A 25821-nucleotide genomic window follows, 5' to 3' on the forward strand; every position below is an offset into this window, starting at 1 on the left:
ATGAGGAAACAATGGATACAGTGGCAGAGTTTATTATCTTGGGCTCCAAAATCACTGTGGATGATGACCGGAGCCATGAAATTAAAAGATGCTTGCTCCTTGGAGTTCATGATCTGAGCCACAGTCAGCTCCGTCTTGTTTTGCTGACTGTATAGAGCTGCTCCATCATTGGCAGCAAAGAATATAATCAATCTGATTTCGGTATTGACCCTCTGGTGATGTCCATGTGTAGAGTCTTCTCTTGTGTTGTTAGAAGAGGGTGTTTGCTATGACCAGTGCATTCTCTTGGCAAAACTCTACTAGCTTTGTCCTGCTTCATTCTGTACTCCAAGGCCAAATTTGCCTATTACTCCAGGTATTTCTTGACTTCCTACTTTTGCATTCCAGTCCCTTATAATGAAAAGGATATTTGAAGTAAGCCAGAAAGAAAAACACCAATACAGTATACTAAAGCATATATATGGAATTTAGAAACATGGTAACAAAAACCCTGTATGCAAGACAGCAAAAGAGACACAGATATGTAGAACAGTCTTTTGGACTCCGTGGGAGAGGACGAGGGTAGGGTGATTTGGGAGAATGGCATTGAAACATGTATAATATCATATGTGAAACAAATCGCCAGTCCAGGTTCAATGCATGATATAGGATGCTTGGGGGTGGTGCACTGGGATGGCCCAGAGGGATGGGATGGGGAGGGAGGTGGGAGGGGGGTTCAGGATGGGGAACACGTGTACACCTGTGGCAGATTCATGTTGATGTATGGCAAAACCAATACAATATTGTAAAGTAATTAGCCTCCAATTAAAATAAATAAATTTATATCAAAAAAGAGAAAAGGATATATATTTTTGGGTGTTAGTTCTAGAAGGTCTTGTAGGTCTTCATAGAACCATTCAACTTAAACTTTTTCAGCATTACTGGTCAGGGCATAGACTTGGATTACTGTGATATTGAATAGTTTGTCTTGAAAATGAACAGAGATCATTCTGCCATTTTTGAGATCGCATCCAAGTACTGCATTTCAGACTCTTTTGTTGACTATTATGACTACTCCATTTCTTCTAAGGGATTCATGCCCACAGTAGTAGATATAATGGTTATCTGTGTTAAATTCACTCATTCCAGTCCATTTTAGTTTGCTGATTCCTACAATGTCGATGTTTACTCTTGCCATCTCCTATTTGACCACTTCCAATTTGCCTTGGCTCATGGACCTTACATTCCAGGTTCCTATGCAATATTGCTCTTTACAGCATCAGACTTTACTTCCATCACCAGTCACATCCATAACTAGATGCTGTTTTTGCTTTGGCTCCATCTCTTCATTCTTTCTGGAGTTAATTCTCCACTGATCTCCAGTAGCATATTGGGCACCTATCAACCTGGGGAGTTCATCTTTAAGTGTCCTATCTTTTTGCCTTTTCATACTGATCATGGGGTTCTCAAGGCAAGAATACTGAAGTAGTTTTCCATTCCCTTCTCCAGTGAACCACGTTTTGTCAGAACTCTCCACCATGACCCATCAGTCCTAGGTGGCCCTACATGACATGGCTCATGGTTTCATTGAGTTAGACAAGGCTGTGGTCCATGTAATTGGATTGGTTAGTTTTCTGTGATTGTGGTTTTCATTGTGTTTGCTCTCTGATGGAGGGCAGCCATGAAATTAAAAAACACTTGCTCCTTGGAAGAAAAGTCATGACCAACCTAGATAGCATATTAAAAAGCAGAGATATTATTTGGCCAACAAAGGTTCATCTATTCAAAGCTTTGGTTTTTCCAGTAGTCATGTATGGATGTGAGAGTTGGACTATAAAGAAAGCTAAGCACCAAAGAATTGATGCTTTTGAATTGTGGTGTTGGAGAAGACTCTTGAGAGTCCCTTGAACTATAAGGAGATCCAACCAGTCCATCCTAAAGGAAATCAGTCCTGAATATTCATTGGAAGGATTGATGCTGCAGCTGAAACTCTAATACTTTGGCTGCCTGATGCGAAGAACTAATGCATTTGAAAAGACCCTGATGCTGGGAAAGATTGAAGGCAGGAGGAGAAGGGGTTGACAGAGGATGAAATGGTTGAATGGCTGACTCAATGACTCAATGGACATGAGTTTGAGTAAGCTCTAGGAGATGGTGATGGACAGTGAAGCCTGGGTACTCCAGTCCATGGGGTTGCAAAAAGTAGGAAATGACTGAGTGACTGAACTGAACTGCTCCTTGGAAGATAAGCTATGACAAACCTAGGCAGCATATTAAAAAGCAAAGACATTTCTTTGCTGACAGAGGTCCATCTAGTCAAAGCTATGGTTTTTCCAGTATTCATGTGTGGATGTGCGAGTAGGACCATAAAGAAAGCTGAGCCTCCCAAAATTAATGTTTCTGAACTGTGGTGTTGGAGCAGGCTTTTGAGAGTCCCTTGAACTGCAAGGATATCCAATGAGTCAATCCTAAAGGAAATTAGTCCTGAAAATTCACTGGAAGGACTGATACTGAAGCTGAAGCTCCAATACTTTGGCCACCTGATGAGAAAAACTGACTCATTTGAAAAGACCCTGATGCTGGGAAAGATTGAAGGCAGCAGGAGAAGGGGATGATAGAGGATGAGATGGTTGGATGGCATCACTGAGTCAATGGACATGAGTTTGAGCAAGCTGTGGAAGTTGGTGATGGACAGGGAAGCCTGACATGCTGCTGTCCATGGGATCACAAAGAGTCAGACATGACAGAGTGACTGAACTGACTGATTGACTGATTGTGGTATTTATGACAATAATACTGGCAAGTCATCCCATCTTTAGTGCATGGTCAAGATAGAGAGCTGTGAGCTACAGTTATGTCATAGGCTTTGGAATCAATATACAGTTTATAATTTACAAAATTAGTAAATGTTTTTTTTGAATGAACAAATCTTTAGTGGTTTCACTACTCCGTGTTGTAGAATAAGTGTGTGTGCATGCTTGGTTGTGTCCAACTCCTTGCGACCCCATGGACTGTAGCTCACCAGGCTCCTCTGTTCATGGGATTTCCCACGGAGGATTACTGGAGTGGGTTGCTGATTCCTCCTCCAGAGGATCTTCCCAACTCAGGGATTGAACCTGCTTCTTCTGCATCTCCTGCATTGACAGGAGGATTCTTTACCATTGGGCAGGTAGAATAAGTATTGATATATAAATATGCAGAGCTGGATTTGAGATCTGTCAGTAGGTCTGTGGAAACTCTGTGTATCTCACAATTGTCATCTGTGAGCTAAAGGGATTGTCCTAGATGACTTTGTAGGTCCATTCTATCCTTAACATTTAATATGTGTCCCCAGTGGGTAAATGTGTGTGAAAAACATTTCACGCCTCTTGGACTTTTTGGTGAGTTTAAAAGCAATCCATCCATTTACTAGTTATAGAAGTCAATCTGTAGAAAACTAGTAGAAATTTTATACACTGTCATTTCTTTAATGTCCTTCTAGTTATTTCATCTGTATTTTCTTCTCTGTGGGGTCAGTGCTGTATAGTATGGTAAAATAAATCTATCTTCTGATTGATAGTATGAAAATTGCTACATAGCCTCAGAACCCAAATGGGTTGTCATGACGACTGATGACATTTCTTTCCTGCAGACTGTACTGGGAGTCCATGGCCTGTGTGTCCCTGCAAACTGTTCCATGTTATTTGTGCAGTGGGAAAGCTGGAGCCAGTAATGGTGTGAAGGTAGGACATTATCCAACTCAAGTCTCATTATGGACTGAACTTGGGAAGAGATGATGTCCTATAATCATTTAATTTCTAGGCATTATATTAAAATAAGCACTTTAGTGCATGATTTTTACATAAACAAATGAATAAATATCAGAATCTTGCTGGTACATTACCTCCAACATACAAGACTTAGCCAGTTTAACTTTGGAAAGTTTTATTTATCACAATGCCGTTGATATTTATGGGTTTTGCTGACCCATTTACACCCAAACTTTCTTCTGCCATATCACTCCCTCTGCAACTCTTTGTCAGTAGGTTTTGGGTTGAAGTCACTGTTCTACCAGCCATGAGAGTGGAAAAATCAAAGCATTATCTTCTTGTGGCTGCAGATTCAGGGATAGACACGTGGGCTGGTTACACTGAGACACACTGCTGAGAGATAGACACACATATTCCTATTAGGCTGGTCTTACCTGATTGTTGATTGTGTCTCAAGCTCTTGGCCACTGTATTGCCATCAGTGGGGATCTGGAGGTTGAAGTCACCTGGAGCAAAGCAGAGCCAAAAATGGGGAGAGACTTGGACCTGTAGCATTGTGTAAACCACTCCTAAAGTTAGACCTTCCTCTGTACATATCAATTTTATAAGCCAATGAATTTCCTTGTTGTTTAAGATACTTGGGAGTTGCATGTTCTGTCACTTGCAACAGAAAACTTGCCTACAGAAATAGACCCAGAGTAAGCTTTGAGGAACAGTGGAGAGAATCCTGGTTCACAGACAAGCTCTTGACTGTTTAACTTTGGGCAAGTACCTCTTTGAAATTGGGACCATTCTAGACTGTCCTATTCCTCATGGTTATTAAGGGGATCAAACTTAAAAATATATTTTGAAATATCTTGTAAACGTCAAACTTCTTTACTGCTATCAGCAATTAAATTTTTGACAGTGGGGACTGTAAGTGATGCTGTGCAACATTTTGACAGAAAGCCATTCTGTCCATGATATCTGAATACACATCTCTTTCATCCCTTAGGCCTAAAGGAAACCATGTGATACAAAATATGTTTCGTTCAGATAAATCTTTGTTGTGACAGGCTGTCCTATATATTTTGGGATGACTGGCAGCATCCCTGGCCTCTACTCACTAGATGCCAGTATACCCCCTGCCCCAGTTGTGACTATCGACAATATTTGTATATATTACTGAACATTCTCTGTGGGAGTGAAATTATACACCTCCCCCAAAAGAGGATTTAATTTAATTTAATTTAATTAATCCACTAATTTAGTGGATGAGTGAAAGTGAAAGTATTAGTTGCTTAGTCGTGTCTGACTCTTTGTGACCCCATGGACTGTAGCCCGCCAGGCTCCTCTGTCTATGGGATTCTCCAGGCAAGAATACTAAAATGGGTTCCCAGGTCCTCCTCCAGGGGATCTTCCCAACCCGGGGATCAATTCCAGGTGTCTTGCATCTCCTGCACTTGCGTATGGATTCTTTACCACTAACGCCATCACCAGTCTTTGCCTTAGAAGTTCACAGTCTAATGGGGAAGACATATACATATATGTCAACATAAACTTGAAGCAGAGTCTGCCTAATGCTACAGTTAGTACGTTCCCACCCCAGGGTGAGAAAGTGGGGAAGCAGTTGGAGAATGGACTGACTTCAAGCTGAGTTATAAGTAGGACTAAGGGAAGTGAAACAGGTGACAGGGGCACTGCAGTCAGAAGGCACCATATATGCACAGAGTTGGTGGTGGCAGAGAACAGGGTGTTTCTGGGAATTATAGTATCTGGTGTGGCTGAGCATCAGGAGATGGGAAGTGGTCAAAAATGTACCAAGGGGGGAGGACATAGGCCGCGTCATGATCTGGTGTACTATTCTAAGCAGCACAGACCCTATCCTGTAGGCTTTGAAGAGCCTCTGAAGGGTATTAAATGAAACTATTGAAGAGCCTCTGAAGGGTATTAAATGGAACTATATCTTGATTAGATTTGTTCTTTAATACTGTATGTGAAGTGGGGGATGGGCTAGAGAGGGCATTGTTGGTTAAGAGACCCTGCATTAATTTAGTGAAAGATAGCATGGCTTGAACTAAGGCAATAGTTATGGAGATAGAGAGGAAACAGGCAGATTATGGTGATATTTAGGAAGGGGCCCTTGACAAGACTTGATTGATGACTGATTGGATCTAGGGGTAAGGGAGAAGGGAGGGCTTCTCCCCCCTTCTCAGTAATAAGGAATCTGTCTATAATGCAAGAGACTCAGGAGACTCTGGTTAGATACCTGGGTTGGGAAGATCCCTTGGAGGAGGAAATTCAACCCACTTGAGTATTCCTGCCTAGAAAATTCTGTAGACAGAGGAGTTAGGTGGGCTACAGTCCATAGGGTCACAAGGAGTTGGACGTAACTGAGTGACTGAGCATGCACACATGCACACACGCTGAAGATCTTCTTGTATGTGTCTGTCTGTCTGTCTAGTTCTTTGTGTGTCTCTGTCTCTTTTCCAGATTAAAACCAGGCAGCTGTAGTTTTCTCATAGGAACTAAGAACTGAATCTATAGTTGGGTGTTCTCAGGCAGGGGAATAAACTTTAATTTCCATCTTGGGAAGGGACTGCACTTTAAGGGCTTGATATATCCCATAAAGGGGCTTCCCAGGTGGCACTAGTGGTAAAGAATCTGCCTATTAATGCAGGAGATATAAGAGATGTGGGTTCGATCCCTGGGTCAGGAAGATACCCTGGAAGAGAGCAAGGTAACTCACTCCAGTTTTCTTGCTTGGAGAATCTCATGGACAGAGGAGCCTGGTGGGCTACAGTCACAAAGAGTCAGACACAACTGAAGAGACTCAGCACTCATGCATGTACACTATAAAGGTGTGTACATGTGGCTGATCTCTTTGCCTCAAGGCTGATAAAAATCCAAAGAGAAAACACCTTGCTTATAGCAGCCTTAGTATATTGTGAAGGATGATGTTCTTGGGGACCCTATCAAAGGAGAGAGACTAGGGGAAAAATAGCTGTCTTGTGCTCACTGATAACTCTCACAATAACTCCACTCATGATGTTGCATGGGATTGCCCTCTGAATGTGAATTTCATGCTTGATGTAAGTCATCTCAAAACCCATGGAAAGAATATGGGCAGAAGAAATGAGATTTTTGTAATCTGCTTTGGCCTCTGTTCAATTCTAGCATCTCAAGCACCTCTCCTCAGTCCTTCTTTTCCTTGGTGGTTTTAAGCTCCACTATGGTATTCTGATTTCTCAGACCTTTACCCAGTTGTGGTGTGGCAGGCCACAAGGGCAAGTCTAAGCTTGTCTTCAGTTCAGTTCAGTTCAGTCACTCAATCATGTCTGACTTTTGCGACTCGTGCAACTCCATGAATTGCAGCACACCAGGCCTCCCTGTCCATCACCAACTCCCAGAGTTCACTCAAACTCACGTCCATCAAGTTGGTGATGCCATCACATCCTCTGTCGTCCCCTTCTCCTCCTGCCCTCAATCCCTCCCAGCATCAGAGTCTTTTCCAATGAGTCAACTCTTCGCATGAGGTGGCCAAAGTACTGGAGTTTCAGCTTTAGCATCATTCCTTCCAAAGAAATCCCAGGGCTGATCTCCTTCAGAATGGACTGGTTGGATCTCCTTGCAGTCCAAGGGACTCTCAAGAGTTTTCTCCAACACCACAGTTCAAAAGCATCAATTCTTCAGTGCTCAGCTTTCTTCATTGTCCAACTCTCACATCCATACATGACCACTGGAGAAACCATAGCCTTGAGTAGACGGACCTTTGGTGACAAAGTAATGTCTCTGCTTTTGAATATGCTATCTAGGTTGGTCATGACTTTCCTTCCAAGGAGTAAGCATCTTTTAATTTCATGGCTGCAATCACCATATACAGTGATTTTGGAGCCCCCCAAAATAAAGTCTGACACTGTTTCCACTGTTTCCCCATCTATTTCCCATGAAGTGATGGGACCAGATGCCATGATCTTAGTTTTCTGAATGTTGAGCTATAAGCCAACTTTTTCACTCTCCTCTTTCACTTTCATCAAGAGGCTTTTTAGTTCCTCTTCACTTTCTGCCATAAGGGTGGTGTCATCTGCATATCTTATTGGTATTGCTTATTGATAAGCTTATTGATTCAGCTTATCTTATTGATAAGCTTATCTGCATGGGCTTATTGATATTTCTCCTGGCAATCTTGATTCCAGCTTGTGCTTCTTCCAGCCCAGCATTTCTCATGATTTACACTGCATACAAGTTAAATAAGCAGGGTGACAATATACAGCCTTGACGTACTCCTTTTCCTCTTTGGAACCAGTCTGTTGTTCCATGTCCAGTTCTAATTGTTGCTTCCTGACCTGCATATAGGTTTCTCAAGAGGCAGGTCAGGTGGTCTGGTATGCCCGTCTCTTTCAGAATTTTCCACAGTTTATTGTGATCCACACAGTCAAAGGCTTTGGCATAGTCATTTTAAGGCCGAAGTAGATGTTTTTCTGGAACTCTCTTCCTTTTTCCATGATCCAGCGGATGTTGGCAATTTGATCTCTGGTTTCTCTGCCTTTTGTAAAACCAGCTTGAACATCAGGAAGTTCATGGTTCACATATTGCTGAAGCCTGGCTTGGAGAATTTTGAGCACTACTTTACTAGCATGTGAGATGAATGCAGTTGTGTGGTAGTTTGAGCATTCTTTTGCATTGCCTTTCTTTGGGATTGGAATGAAAACTGACCTTTTCCAGTCCTGTGGCCACTGCTGAGTCTTCCAAATTTGCTGGCATATTGAGTGCAGCACTTTCACAGCATCATCTTTCAGGATTTGAAATAGCTCAACTGGAATTCCATCCCCTCCACTAGCTTTGTTCGTAGTGATGCTTTCTAAGGCCCACTTGACTTCACATTCCAGGATCTCTGGCTCTAGGTCAGTGATCACACCATTGTGATTATCTGGGTCATGAAGATCTTTTTTGTACAGTTCTTCTGTGTATTCTTGCCACTTCTTCTTAATATCTTCTGCTTCTGTTAGGTCCATACCATTTCTGTCCTTTATTTTGCCCATCTTTGCATGAAATGTTCCCTTGGCATCTCTAATTTTCTTGAAGAGATCTCTAGCCTTTCCCATTGTTGTTTTCCTCTATTTCTTTGCATTGATCACTGAGGAAGGCTTTCTTATCTCTCCTTGCTATTCTTTGGAACTCTGCATTCAGATTGTTTTAGTAACTTATTTTTAGTTGGGAAATCTTGTTCAGAATATACAGAAGAAATTTCTGTCCTTTAACTCCGAATGACTTAATGTGGATATTTCCTGACTTAGGTTCTTAAAAATCAGACAAATCATTTGATCTCAAAGTGAAATGAAATGATTCTCCCAAGACTTGCTTCTCCCTGCAAGGAGGTGATTTATGACATGTTTGAAGAGGGTGCTCCTTAGAGCCCAAATTTGTATTTATAGTTGGGCTGTGTGCGAGTCTGTGGGCCTGGGGAGTCAGGCAGCATCTATCTGCATGGCTGGACTTATAAGGGGGCCTCTGTACATTGGCTGAAGCAGTAGGTAGTACTTTTGTATGTGCACCTAGGATCTGGAACATGATGAAATGACGTGTCATGAGCATTCTACCTGACTCCGTGGACTGGGTTTGAATGCTAGTGGAATAAAAGAGTGAACCAGAGCTGAAGGAATTTGTTTTCAAAGCCTTAAGTGAGAGGATGTGACAGAGAGACAGAGAGAAGGTCACTGTCATTGTGTAGACCTTACCCTTACTCTCCCAGTGCTAGGACTGGTGACTGTGGGAGCATCTATACTGAGCATGGACATTGGTTGCAGAATGATAAACAGAAATAGAAGTAGACTTGAGCACATCTGAGTCAACACTGGGGAACCTCAGAAGAAACTGAGGGAGACTCTGATGAGGAGGGCCTGAAGCCCTCCAAAGAATTGGACAAAACCTGAACAGGGTCTGAGTCATCTTACCTCATATATACTTAAAGGTATGTGGCACCTGAGATGTTAGGTTTGCCATAAAAGCCCTGGACAGGAAAACATTTATATGTGCTGTAAAACTTTAATCAAAAACCTGGAGTGGGTCCCCTGGTAGAATTTCAATCAGTGTCCCTCGTCTACTTATCACATTCTCTGACTCTTAAATGTCATCTAAAATCTCTGCCTTCTGAGTGACAAAGCAGAGAATGTGAGATTAGAAACAAATTGCCTGGCTAAACTCTGGGCTGCTTGGTATGTAAAATCTGAAAGTGCCATTAACTTTGCCGAGCTGATCATCATCAAGGCTGTGGTCTAGCGTTTGTGTCAGAGAAGGCAGGGTCAGGCTTTCTGAGCTGTTGATTTCCATCTAAGTGTTCTGTTTGATTGTGTGTGGATTTGGGAATCTGGCTGGGGTGCCATGTACTCATCTTCCCACTTAGGAAGCTTGAAAGTTAGAACATCCACATTTTAAAGATTTTAAGCAGATCCACAAATGGATGTATTTATGCTCTCCTATTTTTGTGAAAAATACAACAGGCTGTACCGAAAATTTTCAGCAAGTGCTATTTATGCTTATTGCTTGGCATAGGTCCATCTCAGCTCTGTCTCCAAATAGTACAGCCCTATGTGTTTGATTTGGATGTCTGGTTGGAGAAATGAATGATACTATTGAACAACATCTAAAGTCAAATTCACCCATCATCTTTAATCTATTGAATGGATGATAAAGAACTTATATAATGGGGAGAGAAAGGAAACAAACTTTGGTATTCTACAGAGGAATATGTTGCTATTTAAAATGATTGCATGTTTAAAAAGATACCTAATAACATGGGAAGATACCGATAGTGTAATGCTAAGCCAAAAAAGTAGGTTACAAAGATGAATATATATCTCCATGTGGGATTGGGATGTTCCTAGCTCTTGATATGTGGAGGCATTAAGGCTGTGTTTGCTCCATTTAGAGACATAATAAATCTTTTCTTTTCCATAGACTACCTGGAAGGATGCTGACTTAATTGGCAGTATCTTCCCAAGCTCATTAGTCCATGTACGACTTCCTCAGTAAGAGCTTGCATTTCTACTGGGTCTGACTCAGGACCATTTGAAATAGACAAAATGATGGTCAGCTGTCCTTTGCTATCGCTAATCTGTTACTCAGAATTTTGAAAACAGTTGTTGGCACCACTATCTTGCCTATCGTCTGCATGCTAGCGCTTGTATAAAAGCCAATTACAAGACATTTGTCATTGTTTTTATACCATAACTTGATAATTTTATTTAGACAGGGGCATTTTGTGTTGATAAATCTAGGTAGATTACCAAATCATAATACATTTATTAAAACACCAATTAGATCTTGCTCCCTCATCCATCACAAGACCTTTAATTCTGTGTGGTTTTGACAGGATGTTCCAGAAATCATGTTCACCTAGTAAATGACTTAAATCAAATTGGCATTTCACAAGAATTCTTGAAATTTCAAGGTGAGCCATTCTTTGTGTATTCTATAAATAATAAACAATATTATTCTGTAGCCTTACTACTTCATTGTTGGAATACACCATGGGAAGTAGCAAGTTTAGAAATAATCTGTTTGGAAGAAAAAACAATTTAGTAAATATTTATTGAGCACTTATTTGGGGCAAGGCACTATGAGTGCATTTGGTTATAAAGCGTCAATAATTCAACTTGAACAAGCTCAAGCAAGAGATAGAGTTTATTGGAACAATATTGGTGTAGCTTACAGAATACAGAGACAAGAGGAAAACTAGGTTCCGTATGGCTTATGTTTTTCTGGGCTCCAAAATTACTGCAGATGGTGATTGCAGCCATGAAATTAAAAGATGCTTACTCCTTAGAAGGAAAGTTATAACCAAGCTAGACAGCATATTAAAAAGCAGAGACATTACTTTGCTAGCAAAGGTCCATCTAGTCAAGGCTATGGTTTTTCCAGTGGTCATGTATGGATGTGAGAGTTGGATTATAAAGAAAGCTGAGCGCCAAAGAATTGATGCTTTTGAACTGTGGTGTTGGAGAAGACTCTTGAGAGTCCCTTGGACTGCAAGGAGATCCAACCAGTCCATCCTAAGGAAGATTAGTGCTGGGTGTTCATTGGAAGGACTGATGTTGAAGCTGAAACTCCAATACTTTGGCCACCTGATGCAGAAAGCTGACTCATTTGAAAAGACCGTGATGCTGGGAAAGATTGAGGGCAGGAGGAAAAGGGGACGACAGAGGATGAGATACTTGGATGGCATCACTGACTCGATGGACATGGGTTTGGGTGGACTCTGAGAATTGGTGATGGACAGGGAGGCCTGACGTACTGCAGTTCATGGGGTGGCAAAAAGTCGGACACGACTGAGCAACTGAACTAAACTGATGGCTTATGTTTTCCTCTACAAGTTGATTTTATTCTCTTTAGGAACTGGAGCTTCCTCCCTGAGCACAGGGGAACATGGCCTCAGACAGTAAAACACCACTTTATTTGTGTCACCCAAGATTTGACAGCTCAGTTTAAACAATCTTGTGATGAACTGTGGCCCAGCATGGGTCTTATACCTCCCTTTAACCAATCGTGTTGGCCTGGGCGGATGGTACGCTATGATTGGCCAGATGTGAGTCATGCACTCACATTTGGTTAGTTGCAGGGTACCATGATTGACAGTTGCCACAAGAACCATGTTTTCAGTTGGAGAGAAAGGAAAGTAATATTACAAGGAAAGATGAGAGTAGGGGGTGGGAAGTGATAGCAAACTTTCCCTGAACAACAACTGAAGGAAACTAAAATAAGGAATATGAAGATGAATAAAGTAGAGATACAGTGAATGGCAAAACCCATACAATATTGTAAAGCAATTAGCCTCTAATTAAAATGAATAAATTTAAATTAAAAAAATAAAGTAACTCTGCATAAACTAAAAAAAAAAAAAAAAGTATATGTCCTGTCATGAAACTAAAACATGTTCACAGATACCTTTAACATCCAGAAATCAAAGCAAAAAGTGAAAAGAGAGAGAAATGAAAAATGAGGAGGAATAGAAAAGATAAAAGAAGGAAATGTTTTGAGGAGAGAGCAGATAGGCCTCCTTTTTATAGAATAACAAATACATAATGTTGTAAGAAGACTAAAATTATAGCGGTGGGAGAAAACAAACAAACAAACAAAACAGTAAATCCAGTGTGAAATGTACAAGCTCAGCTAGTCTATACAGAATCTCAGAAAACGTAGTCCCTGTGCAAGTTCTTTGTGTGGTCATTTTTTTTTTTTCTTAACAAAGCAACGCAGCAACACCAGAGACCTCATTTTCCCTTCTTTGCAGATATGCATCCAGTTATAGTTAGCTTTATTTTATATTATATAGACATAACTCACTGTTTCTTTAAAATAAAAAGACGAAACATTTGGAATGGGAATTGCTGACAAGCCAAGATGGTGGACAACACCCAGGATGGAAGTGCCTAGGGAAGAGGTGGGCCAAGGGCACGCAGAGCGAGAGGAAATGATGTCTCGTGTTTGTCAGCTTGGCTGTGGCAGATGCATTTTATCCAGAGCCAAAGGACCAGCTACTATGCCAGGCTATGGCACCTATCTGCTGTGTGGCCTCAGGCAAGTTATTTCACTTCTCTGGATCTCAAACTGCTCATCTCTAAAATGAGAGAGATTTAATTAAATCAGGGATGGCAAACTATTTCATCTTAAGTTCCAATTCTGATCAATTTACTATGAGAAGGATTATGTCTGGATTCAGTGAGAAGATTTCAAGCAATGAGACAGGTATCACATTAAGCCATCAGCTGTCATTAGTGCTTCAGTGGAATTGGTTTGCTAGGAGTTTTCCATGTGAAGATGAGATATTTCCCCCCACCAGAGAAGGGTATGAGGAAGCTGGTCCAGACTCCCATCCATGGAGCCAAACCCAGGATCTCTCCATCTTTACTGGCAGCATCTGTGGAATGAGTTTTCTGCATATTGCTTTCCCAGTTAACATGTTATAGTGGTTTGTGCTGTTTTCTGATACATACATAGCTCCTTGAGAATCTAATTATAGTCATGGACCAGGAGGACCTACCAAAATACAAAAATATCCCATGTTTTTTGCATAAAATTTCAGGGGTTTCATAATCTTCCTAAAAATGCATATAGCACCAAGGATGCCCTCCAGGATTGATGATATTAGGTGCAGTGTTACTTTAAAATCATGTCAAAAAATTGTAATTACAAGTTGTGAAATTAGAAAAAAATCTCATTATGTATTTAAATCAAGTTACTTCTGTCAAACTAAGTAGCATCCTATCCGCCTATACATACTATATATTTAGTTCCTTCAATAGGAAAAATTCAAAGATTTCTTTTTTTTTAATGACTAGCTGTTTCATGTAGGTAGGTTAGCAAGTGAGTTAAGTAGTCAAGTCACTTTAGAGGTGAAGGGACTTGCTTTAGGTTTTCCACAAGTCAAAGGAGGTGGTTGGATGAATGGCTCCTTAAGGTTGGTGTCAGTTCTAATGTGCTTAGTTCAGCTCAGTCACAAAGTCGTGTCTGACTCTTTGTGACCCCATGAACCACAGCACGCCAGGACTCCCTGTCCATCACCAACTCCCAGAGTCCACACAAACCCATGTCCATTGAGTTGGTGATGCCATCCAAGCATCTCATCCTCTGTCATCCCCTTCTCTTCCTGCCCTCAATCTTTCCCAGCATCAGGGTCTTTTCAAATGAGTCAGCTCTCTGCATCAGGTGGTCAAAGTATTGGAGTTTCAGCTTCAACATCCGTCCCTCCAATGAATACCCAGAGCTGATCTCCTTTAGGATTGACTGATTGGATCTTCTTGCAGTCCAAGGGACTCTCAAGAGTCTTCTCCAACACCACAGTTCAAAAGCATACATTCTTTGGTGCTCAGCTTTCTTTATAGTCCAACTCTCACATCCATACATGACTACTGGGAGCACCATAGCCTTGACTAGATGGACCTTTGTTGACAAAGTAATGTCTCTGCTTTTTAATATGCTATCTAGGTTGGTCATAACTTTCCTTCCAAGGAGCAAGCATCTTTTAATTTCATGGCTGCAATCACCATCTGCAGTGATTTTGGAGCCCAAAAAATAAAGTCAGCCACTGTTTCCCCATCTATTTGCCATGAAGTGATGGGACCGGATGCCATGATCTTAGTTTTCTGAATGTTGAGCTTTAAGCCAACTTTTTCACTGTCTTAATAATGTTCTAGTATATTGTTAAATGAGTTTCCCAGGTGGTGCTAGTGGTAAAGAACCTGCCTGCCAATGCAGGAGACATAAGAGATGTGGGTTCAATCCCTGGGTTGGGATTCCCTGGAGGAGGACATGGCAGCCCATCCAGTATTCTTGCCTGGAGAATCCCATGGACAGAGGAGCCTGGTGGGCTACAGTCCATGGGGATGCAAAGAGTAGTACATGACTGAGTGACTAACACACACACACACAGTTAAATGATTCACTAGCACAGCATTTACTAATGGAATCGAGTTTGGCTTAACTCAGTTGGTGTTAGTAGTTGAGTGGCTTTTCAATCTAGTGGGCATATCAATCAGCTGGTGGGTTAAAATGTGCATTATCAGGTCTAGAGCTCCAAATTTTGGATTTCTGAGTCTGTGAGAGGGCTTCCCTGGTGGCTCAGAGGTTAAAGCGTCTGCCTGCAATGTGGGAGACTCGGGTTCGATCCCTGGGTTGGGAAGATCCCCTAGAGAAGGAAATGGCAACCCACTCCAGTATTCTTGCCTGGAGAATCCCATGGAGGGAGGAGCCTGGTAGGCTACAGTTCACGGGTCGTAAAGAGTTGGACACGACTGAGAGTCTGTGAGAAGAGCCAAGAAATATGCATTCTAAAAATATTCTCCTGGTGATTCTCATGCAAGTGATCCTGGGTTCCTGCTTTGAGAAACACTGGGTACTAGTGTGAGGCAAAGATCGTATCTTGTTTTTATTCTGATAAAATACCTTGTATAAAATAGATCATAAGTGCTCATTAACTTGAATTATTCCTGTTTTAGTCAATCATGGGAAAATTGCCTGGGCTCAGAAATGTTTTGCAGAGCATTGCATAGTATAATATACGCAGCAATGGAAAATGTTAGCACCAAACCATATGTCTTAGGAATCACAACTCAATTTCCTATACGATGTTTTTTCAATATGTTGATCATTTTAAGCTGCTCATTTTCTAATCCTGAAAAAGGAGCCATGAACATTCTGTAATTCAGTAAAAATGGAATAGATGGCATGGTGACTTCTTTCTTTTCCTATTATTCTAATGCACCTTGCGAATAGATGCTTTTTGATGGTATGGACATTTAGATCACCGTAGTGCCATTTCATCAGTGTTTGAAATTGCTCTGGTTTGGTTTTCATTAAAAATAAAACCAAAATCATCTTTTTTTCTTTTTTAAACTGTGACTAGGATGCTTTTTGAATGAATCACTAGAAAAAATGTAAACGGAATCTGGGACTTCCCTGGTGGCCCAGTGGTTAAGAATCTGCCTTCCAATGCAGGGGACATGGGTTCAATGCTGAACTAAGATCCCACGTGCCACAGAGGGTCTAAACCTGTATACCACAACTGGAGTCCATGTGCTGCAATGAAAGATCCCACACGCTGTGACTAAGACCCGAGACAGCCAAATAAATACATAAATTACTTTTTAAGAATGTAAATGAAGTCATGTGTTCACTCCTTTTATGTGTTAGTAGCATATATGTTAGTATTTTATAGCTGTCTCAGCCTCACCACAACCCCTTTAAGAAGCAATTGTTATACCCATTTTATGGATGAAGTTACAGATTCAGAGAAATAGCTCAAAGTCACGCAGCCAGTAGCCAGTAGATTTGGAAATTGTTTTTGTCTAACATTTTAATGGCCATTTCCCAGTGTATATGTGTTATCAGGTTTACTGAAGTGATCCTTTGTAATAAGCTTCATGTATTTGAATATAATTTGTCAAATATGACTATAACTTGCCAGTGGTCTACCTGGGCCAGAGAGAATGTTTTCTATTGGATCAGAGTCATACTCCAGTGGCAAAGACTAAAACAAAGCCTGAGTGTGTGTGTGTGTGTGTGTGTGTGTGTGTGTGTGTGGTGTATGTGTATATGTATAATTCTCCTAGATATTGGGAAAAATAGGTTACTGGTAAAACTTCAGTTTACCCAAATTACTCTCATCAGCTAATCTAATTTTATTATTATATCATTTTCTGTCAAGCCCAATTTTTCTTGAATTACCTCAGTTTTCTTATCACTTTTTATGTTCTCATGTGCTAGCTACCAATTGATGTATATGGATACACACATACATACATGTAGTTAATATTTATAGTTCATATAGAATATAGACGCTATTGCTATAATATTCCCCTCTTACTCCTGGAAAAACAGATTTATTGCAAGAACAAATGGTTTGTTCAAGGTCAAACATAACTAAGTGATGGAACCAGGGTTTGTTCTTAAGTCTGCCTGACTTTGAAAGCCTGCTCTCATAGCTTCTTCCCAGCTGCAGCAGGTATCACAAACTCAAATGCCAGACTAACCATGAAAATGACTGTAGATGGTCAGGAGTTAAAAAAGAAATTACTTGGCTCTCTTGGTCACTCGGCTATATTTCCAGTTTATATAGGGAACCGGGAACAGAGAAATATTTCTCTGCTATTAGAAAATAATAGATCAAGTTTAATGATAAAGGACAAACAATGACCATCCCTGGGGTCAAGAAGCAACCGGGAGCAATGTGCAGCCTGCAGTGAACTGGGGCAATTTAGAGGAACAGCCATTACTCCCCCCAAGCCAACTGCTGCATGAGAACATAATGATCTAGGGGGATCAGATTTTCTAAGTTTTAAAGAAAATCTGGGACTCTAGATTTTTATGTAACATCTCTTTAATTTTTAAAAAATTGTCTTAGAATATTTTTTTTAAGTGTCAGCTAAAGAAAACAAGTATGCCAGCCAAATCAAATTTCTAGGCCACTTATTTTCTACCTCTGTAATTATTACTTACTTGACATTTAAAAATAAATAGAAAACCAGCATATGACATAGCAGTCAGCTTTTCTGGCTTCCCAAGTAGACTGTGTTAAGTTCCTCCTCCTTATGCTTTATTAAATTCCCCTATTCTTCTTTATGTGCCTGGAGGAGTTATGTCTGCAATAATGATGGTACTAGAAGTCCTTAAAATTTTGTCTTTCCTGTTCTAAATACTGTGTCACACCCTTTTATTTATGAAAAAAAATGTGGCGGCATGTATTATTTCTTTGTCATTGTAGTTACTGTCGTCAGGTGCTTCAGAGGATGCCTTCTCTTGGTTAAGAGCCTGTCAGTGGGAGCAGCTGTCCCTGTGTGTTGCGTTGTCATCTGCTCATTATGCTGGCCCAGAAAGGATGTGGGAAGTGGTTCTTGCCACACACTGACATCACCAGCAGACAGAGCCCTCAGCTCTACTAATCTGTGAAATTGTTTCCCACTTTCCAGCGCACTAAAAGCTAATTGCTTTCTTCAATGAAACAAAGCTATCCATTGAGCCAGTTTGTTGAACTGGGAAATTACTCACCTGTGACAGTCAGCTTATCTCTGTTTTTTTTTTTTTTTTTAAGTATTAGCCATTGGGACATAATTAACCTTAAAGAGTGACCATGTCAACTTTCCCTTTCTGGGCGATCTTTGTCTCTTATTTTAAAACCCCAAATTCACTCTCCATCTGAGAAGTCATTTCCCTTTACTTGATACTAGAAGTAGTCACATTTTTTATGGTGGATGCAGGAATTAACAGTTAAATTAATTGTATTTTTAGAGGGCATATCTATTCATAAACATAATATTCAGTACATAGATGTTACATGAGGGAGGGATGTACCGCTCATGAAATACTATTGCTGATGTAAATTACAGTAATCCTCTTAAAAGGCCAGAGGGAGAGAAGTTTATGCTTCCTTGGCCTCATGCTTCATCTCATTTACCTACACCTCTGTTTTTCAATCAGTGTTGATGAAACGCTCTACATGACACCCTTTTGGATTTGGTACAAGAAATTGATTGCAACTGGACAAACCTGATAATGTTTGTTTGCTTGTAATTTTTATTGGAGTATAGTTGCTTGACAGTGTTGTCTTAGTTTCTGCTGTTCAGCAAAGTGAATCAGCTATGTGTATACATGCATCTCCCTTTATTGGATTTCCCTCTCATTTTGATCACTGCAGAGTATTAAGTAGAGTTCCCCGTGCTATATAGTAGGTTCTCATTACTTGTCTATTTTATGGATGGTGGTGGATATCTGTTGATGCCAGTCTCTCAATTCATCCCCTTCTTCTCTTTCCGATTACTGTCTGTATGTTTGTTCTCTATGTGTGAGTCTCTATTTCCACTTTGCAAATAAGATCACCTATACTGTTTTTCTAGATTCCACATATATGCATCAATATACGATATTTGTTTTTCTCTTTCTGATTTGCTTCTTTCTGTATGACAGTTCTAGATCCCTCCGTATCTCTGCAAACAGCATAATTTTGTTCCTTTTTTTTTTGGCTGAATAATATTCCATTGTGTACATGTGCCACATATTTATCCATTCCTCTGTTCTTGGACGTTTAGGTTGCTTCCATGTCCTGGCTCTAGTAAATAGTGCTGCATTAAACAGTTCATGCAGCTCAATATAAAACAACCCACAACAACCCAATCAAAAATTGGGCAGAAGACCTGAATAGACATTTCTCTAAAGAAGACATACAGATGGTCAAGAGGCACATGAAAAGATGCTCAATAACCACTCATTGCTGCTGCTGCTGCTAAGTCGTTTCAGTCGTGTCCGACTGTGCGACCCCATAGACGGCAGCCCACCAGGCTCCCCCGTCCCTGGGATTCTCCAGGCAAGAACACTGGAGTGGGTTGCCATTTCCTTCTCCAATGCATAAAAGTAAAAAGTGAAAGGGAAATCGCTCAGTCGTGTCCGACTCTTAGCGACCCCATGGACTGCAGCCTACCAGGCTGCTCCGTCCATGGGATTTTCCAGGCAAGAGTACTGGAGTGAGGTGCCATTGCCTTCTCTGACCACTCATTAGAGAAATGCAAATCAAATTTATAATGAGGTATCACCTCATACCAGTCAGAATGGCCATCATAAAAAAAAAATCAACAAATAGTAAATGCTGGGGAGGGTATGGGGAAGAAGAAACATTTTTGCACTGTTGGTGGGAGTGTGGAATGGTGCAGCCTGATTATGTTTTGAAGGCACTGCCTGAAGCTGATCCTTTTATTCTAGTTGAAGTGATTAGACTATTGGCCTAATTAGTATCTAAAATGCATGTCATAGCACAGTTGGATTTAGTGGTAGTTACCATTTAATAGGTCACATAAAATACTTGTTCTGCATTTTTAATGTGGCATGTGTGGGAGGTGACAGAGTGAAGGTGCCTTTAGTCTGAATATCAACACGTATTTCCTAAAGATGAAGGCTATTAGCTGGATGGACCATCTCTGGGAAAATAAGAGGAGCAGAGTTCTTTGTATCATTTCAAAGTGAAAAAGGGAAGCACAGGAGAAGGGGAGCTGAGAAATGCGCTGTGGGGTTTAGGTGGGGAGGGCGCCAAAGATAAGCAACAGAAAATCTGTGGGTTCACAGTTTTTTGGTCTCTTAAAAAGATGTACATGCTACTGTTTTTTTCTTTCTTACTTTTTTTTAGCTTCACAAAATGGTAGTTAATTGAAGAAAAATAATACCATGTGGAACTGTATAAAGGAGAAACTCATAGTTAGTCCCTTTCCCTCTTCATTCTACCAAACAGATAAGACCCTGGTTAAAGTATTTTACCTCTCTGTAACTTGCTATGTTTCCTTGTCTATAAATCAAATATAACAGTAGTATCACCTTTGTAGATTTGTTGTGAGATTTAAATGAATTAATATATGGAAACAACTTATAGCAATGTCTTTTCAGATCAGCGAATCTCTCTGTGGATCTAATCTATCCACTGTATTATTCCTCCACTTGCTTCTCACCAGACCAATGTATCAGCAGTGTTGTTTCATGTTCTCACAAAAAGAACTTTTTCTTTGTTTTAACACTTGCTTTGTATTTCAAAGTGTGAATATACTATAAATATAAGTCCTCTTTTAAAGAATATTTACATTGTTGCCATTTGTATTGCCTAATGGCTATTATCTGGAGAAGGCAATGGCACCCCACTCCAGTACTCTTGCCTGGAAAATCCCATGGACAGAAGAGCCTGGAAGGCTGCAGTCTATGGGGTCTTTGAGATTTGGACACAACTGAGCGACTTCACTTTCACTTTTCACTTTCATGCATTGGAGAAGGAAATGGCAACCCACTCCAGTGTTCTTACCTGGAGAATCCCAGGGACAGGGGAGCCTGGTGGGCTGCTGTCTATGAGGTTGCACAGAGTCAGACACGACTGAAGTGACTTAGTAGTAGTAGTAGTAATGGCTATTATAAACAAAATTCTGCAAAAAATATCCTACATATATACCCATTCCATAATACCAGAAATGGGGTGGCTAGGACACAGGATCTATGTATTTAAGTTTGATGAATATTACCAATTGTCTTTCAAACTAGTTGAGCTGATTGACACTTCTGTTAATATTATCTGAGCCTTCCCTTTGCTCTGCACTTTTGCTGGCATCAGTGGAGGTGACTTTGCTGTATGGTGATGGTTGTTTCTGTGTAACTGTGTGTCCATGAGTACCTTGTCATGTATGTATGTATATATGTGTGTGTGTGTGCATGTGTGTGTAGTTTTATTTTGATTCCACTCTCTGGTACACTGCTTTCTGCCATCCACACATGAAAAGGGCAAAGAGCAGCTGTGTTTTTAGGAGCATCTTTATAGAGTGTCTGTATTTAGCTCCCCAGGGAAACAACTTTGGTTTTAACTGAGTGACCTATTGTCCAGATGTGACTCCAAAGTAAAGGCAGTCCAAGTCCTGACTCTTCTCTTCCTCTCTGTTGTTCTAAAGTCCTGTGGGACTTTAATGAGTGTTTACAGTTTAGAAGAGGCTGATCTAGTGTAGTGAGAAATGGAGTTGACTGCCAAATACCAATTATAATTATCTGGTTCCTTAAATATCTCCTGCACTGCTGTATCATAGAGTTAAACCTTCTTCTCACAGAATTTAATTTTTAGGCACCGTATGATAAACTATGCACTTTATTTATCTCTTTGTCCTCCCTCTAAAAGGCTATTGCTTATGGCCTAGGGAATTGGTATCATGGAAAGAAAACTGACCTTGGGGTCAGGACACCTAGATTCTAGTCCCAGGATAGCAGGTAGTTAAGAGACTAGAGGTCTGGGTCCAAATTCCATCCTGTCAACTACTTCCTAGGCAACACTGGAGAAAATGTTTAACTTTTTTGTAGATTTAGTTTCTTCCTGCATCATATGGTTATAATAATATTTCCCACTGCCGTCTATCAACATTCTTGATTATAGATAATAAAAATGAACTCGCAATGTTTTAAGCAGAAGGACTTTTTTTGTAAATGTATCAGAACTTCTTAGATTAGCAGGAGGCTGTAGATTCAGTTCTAGAAAACAGGCAATAAATGAGGTTCTTGGAAGGCTGGTCACAGGTACAATCTGGCTAGGATGCGCTTGGTCTCCACTGTGAATATATACTTATGCATTTTTCATATGTACACCATTTCCCCAAGGTTTGAATTTCTGAGGATAGTAATCAGTTGGCCCAGCCTGAATTAAGAACCAATACACAGGGTGCTGGGGACAAGAGAAGGAGTAATTATGTCACTTGTCCTCTAGGATGGGAAACATGTTGCTGCCTCCAACAAGACCATGAAGGAAGGAAAATGGAGTGATGAATAGCATGGATTTGGGGTCCAGAAGCCCTGGGTTCAAGTCCTAGAGCCACTCCTCAATCCACTTTTGCTTCGTGGTAAAATGAGGATGGTTAAGATACTTACTTTATTAGAATTACCCTGATAATTGAATGCAGTTGGTGTAAAATGCTTAGAATGATATCCGACATACAATAAGCTCATCAGACGTTGTCTCTTATTAATTTTCTCAGATAAGGAGGTAATACTAGATAGCTAAACACAAAAATTAACAAACAAATCTATCCTCCAATATCAGCACTTACACATAATACATGTTCCATGCCAATGATTGTTTTTCTTATTACAATTTATGAAACTGGAATTCCACTTTCAACAGACTGGGCTATTATTACTCTCTTCATCTGTAAAATTAGAAGGTGGCACATGACATTTCAAGTATCTGACAATCCTAAAATACTATGAATAGGATTCAGGAAAAGGCAAGGATGCTTGGAAGATAAGAGATGGCTTACAGCTTTGTTGCCAGACAAGGTCTTCGCCAGCCACATGTGGCTGTTGTGCACTTGAAATGAGGCTGATCTCAACTGAGATGTGATATAAGAGTAGAAGACACAGTAGACTTCAAAGACTTTGTACAAAAAGAAAGATTATAAGTTATTATATTAGGAATTTTTAAAGTATTTGTTACATGTAGAAATTATATTATATATATATATATATATGAAAAAGTGAAAATGTTGGTCGCTCAGTCATGTCCAACTCTTTGCAATCCCTTGGACTGTAGTGTGCTAGGCTCCTCTGTCCTTGGAATTCTCCTGGCAAGAATACTGGAGTGGGTTACCAATCCATTCTCTAAGGGATCTTCCCAACCTAGGGATGGAACCTGGGTCTCCTGCATTGCAGGCAGATTCTTTACTGTCTGAGCCAAGTGAAGCCCATAAATAAAACATACTCATAAAATTAAATCTCCCCATTTCTTTTTACCTTTTTTAAAAGGTGGCTACTGGAAACTTTTGAATGACTTAATGTGACTCACATTATATATCTCTTGGCCATTGCTGGGCTAGAGCAGTTACATAGTTGAGTACTCTGGAAACAGTTTAATGTTTGATCTTTGTTTAGTCAAGATATTTTCATTTTCAATGGACAGAAATCCAACTCAACTTGCTCTAATATAATAGAAATAATTGGAATGCAGTAGCTCATGAGAGGTACAGAAATAGCCTATCTTCAGACTTGGCTAAAATCCAAGAACTGAATCTAAGTCATTACTCTGTGTGAGCATATAGGTGAACTCTGTCCATCTCTTAGCTGTTTTCCACTGTGCTGGCCTCACTCCTAGTCATGTCTTCACTTCCTGGTAGCCACAGCACTAATACATCTAAAGCTTTATGTATCCTAGTCTGGGCAAGAGGTAGTTTCATTCCCTTAATCCCAACAAATCTAGCTTGGATCATGTGCCCATACTTGCACATAATAAGCATGGCATATTATGCTTTAATTAGCCAGACCTAGGTAACCAGGTATTCACTGGAGCAAAGTTGGAGATATCATTTGAACCTCATGGACTAAGAATGAGGATCACCAAGAAAATATGGTTTCTGTTTCTAGAACTAGTCTGAATGGCCGCTTGGCAGAGAAAATCAATCATCATAGGCTGTAGGAGGAGAAAGAGGGTTCCTCTTCCTGTGTTCTTTATCTCATGCTTACCTGAGCCATAAACCTCTAAGTCATCATCTTGCACTCTTCCTCATACACTTCATGCCATCACTCACCAGATCCTATTAATTTGCCTCCTAGACAGCTTCAGCAGAGAAGGCAATGGCAACCCACTCCAGTGTTCTTGCCTGGAGAATCCCATGGACGGGGGAGCCTGGTAGGCTGCAGTCCATGGGGTCACTAGAATCGGACACGACTGAGCGATTTCACTTTTACTTTTCACTTTCATGCATTGGAGAAGGAAATGGCAACCCACTCCAGTGTTCTTGCCTGGAGAATCCCAGGGACAGGGGAGCCTAGTGGGCTGCCGTCTATGGGGTTGCACAGAGTCGGACATGACTGACGCGACTTGGCAGCAGCAGCCGCAGCAGACAGCTTCAGACATACCCAAACATCCCCTACCACTTGCACTAGCTTCCTAGCTGTTCTCCTTAGTTTTAATCTCATTTTGCTGAAATCCAAAATCTATTGTCCACACTACTTAGAGTAAATAATTAATGAAACATTTTTTTACAAAACACATGTATGTAGAAAACAAAACAAAGCAAAATGTTTGATAATGAACTATTCAAAAGTAAACATTTTTGTAACCGCAAGATACTCTACAAGTCCCTTCTGTGAGTCCCAATCCAAACACAGTCCCTTTGTTCCCCCTTGTAACTTTTAAAGTTAAAACCACTCTAATTTTTATACTAAATATTTCTTTGGCATTTTCTTAGTTATTTCTTCATCCCTTTCTTTGCATTACAACTAAACTCTTGAAAACTCAAACTCTTTGAACTGTGGAGTTTCTTAGAGTTTGGATGTGGCTGAAGGCAAACACAACAAATAATTAAATATGTTCCTCTAATCTCTGTATTTTCTGCAAAATAACAGCTGAGTCTGGAGACTGGAACTAACTCAGAGTAGATTCCTTGGCTACATTATGATAACATATATCTGGTCGCCTTTTATTTTGTGGTTAATAGCCCTTGATATTTAATGCCTATATCTGTTAATTCATTGTGATTGTAAAATGGTGACATGCTGATTCTACTACTTATTTTTTTTTCATTTTAAACCATTTATTGATGTAAAACATGTCATAAAAGTCATCCATTAAAAATGTATAATACAAAGATTTAAAAATATTTCATATGGCTGTGAAAGATCACCACAACGTAATTTTAGAATATTTTGTCTCCTCTCAAAACAGACTCTGTATCTATTAGGAGTTATTTCGTATCCCACCCCAGCCCACCCTCAAGGCTCAGTTCAGTTCAGTTCAGTGATTAAGTCATGTCTGACTCTTTGAGATCCCATGGACTGCAGCACACCAGGCCTCCCTGTCCATCATCAACTCCCAGAGTTTACTCAAACTCTCCATTGAGTCAGTGATGCCATTCAACTATCTCATCCTCTGGCATCCCCTTCTCCTCCCACCTTCTATCTTTCCCAGCATCAGGGACTTTTCAAATGAGTCAGGTCTTTGCATTAGGTGGCCAAAGTGTTGGAGTTTCAGCTTCAGCATCAGTCCTTCCAACGAATATTCAGGACCAATTTCCTTTAGGATGGACTAGTTGGATCTCCTTGATGTCCAAGGGACTTTCAAGAGTCT

General features: G+C 40.4%; 1 protein-coding gene across 1 annotated transcript in view; it reads left to right on the forward strand.

Annotated features, from left to right (window-relative positions):
* The window catches only part of KCTD16 (potassium channel tetramerization domain containing 16), a 307986-nt gene that overhangs the window by 239997 nt on the left and 42168 nt on the right, over window positions 1-25821 (forward strand). Inside the window, exon 4 of the mRNA XM_070374890.1 lies at window positions 9267-9289. Within this exon, the coding sequence (XP_070230991.1) occupies window positions 9267-9289 (23 nt within the window). The remainder of the gene's footprint in view (window positions 1-9266; window positions 9290-25821) is intronic.

Source organism: Bos mutus, chromosome 7, assembly GCF_027580195.1.
Source record: "Bos mutus isolate GX-2022 chromosome 7, NWIPB_WYAK_1.1, whole genome shotgun sequence".
NCBI lineage: Eukaryota > Metazoa > Chordata > Mammalia > Artiodactyla > Bovidae > Bos > Bos mutus.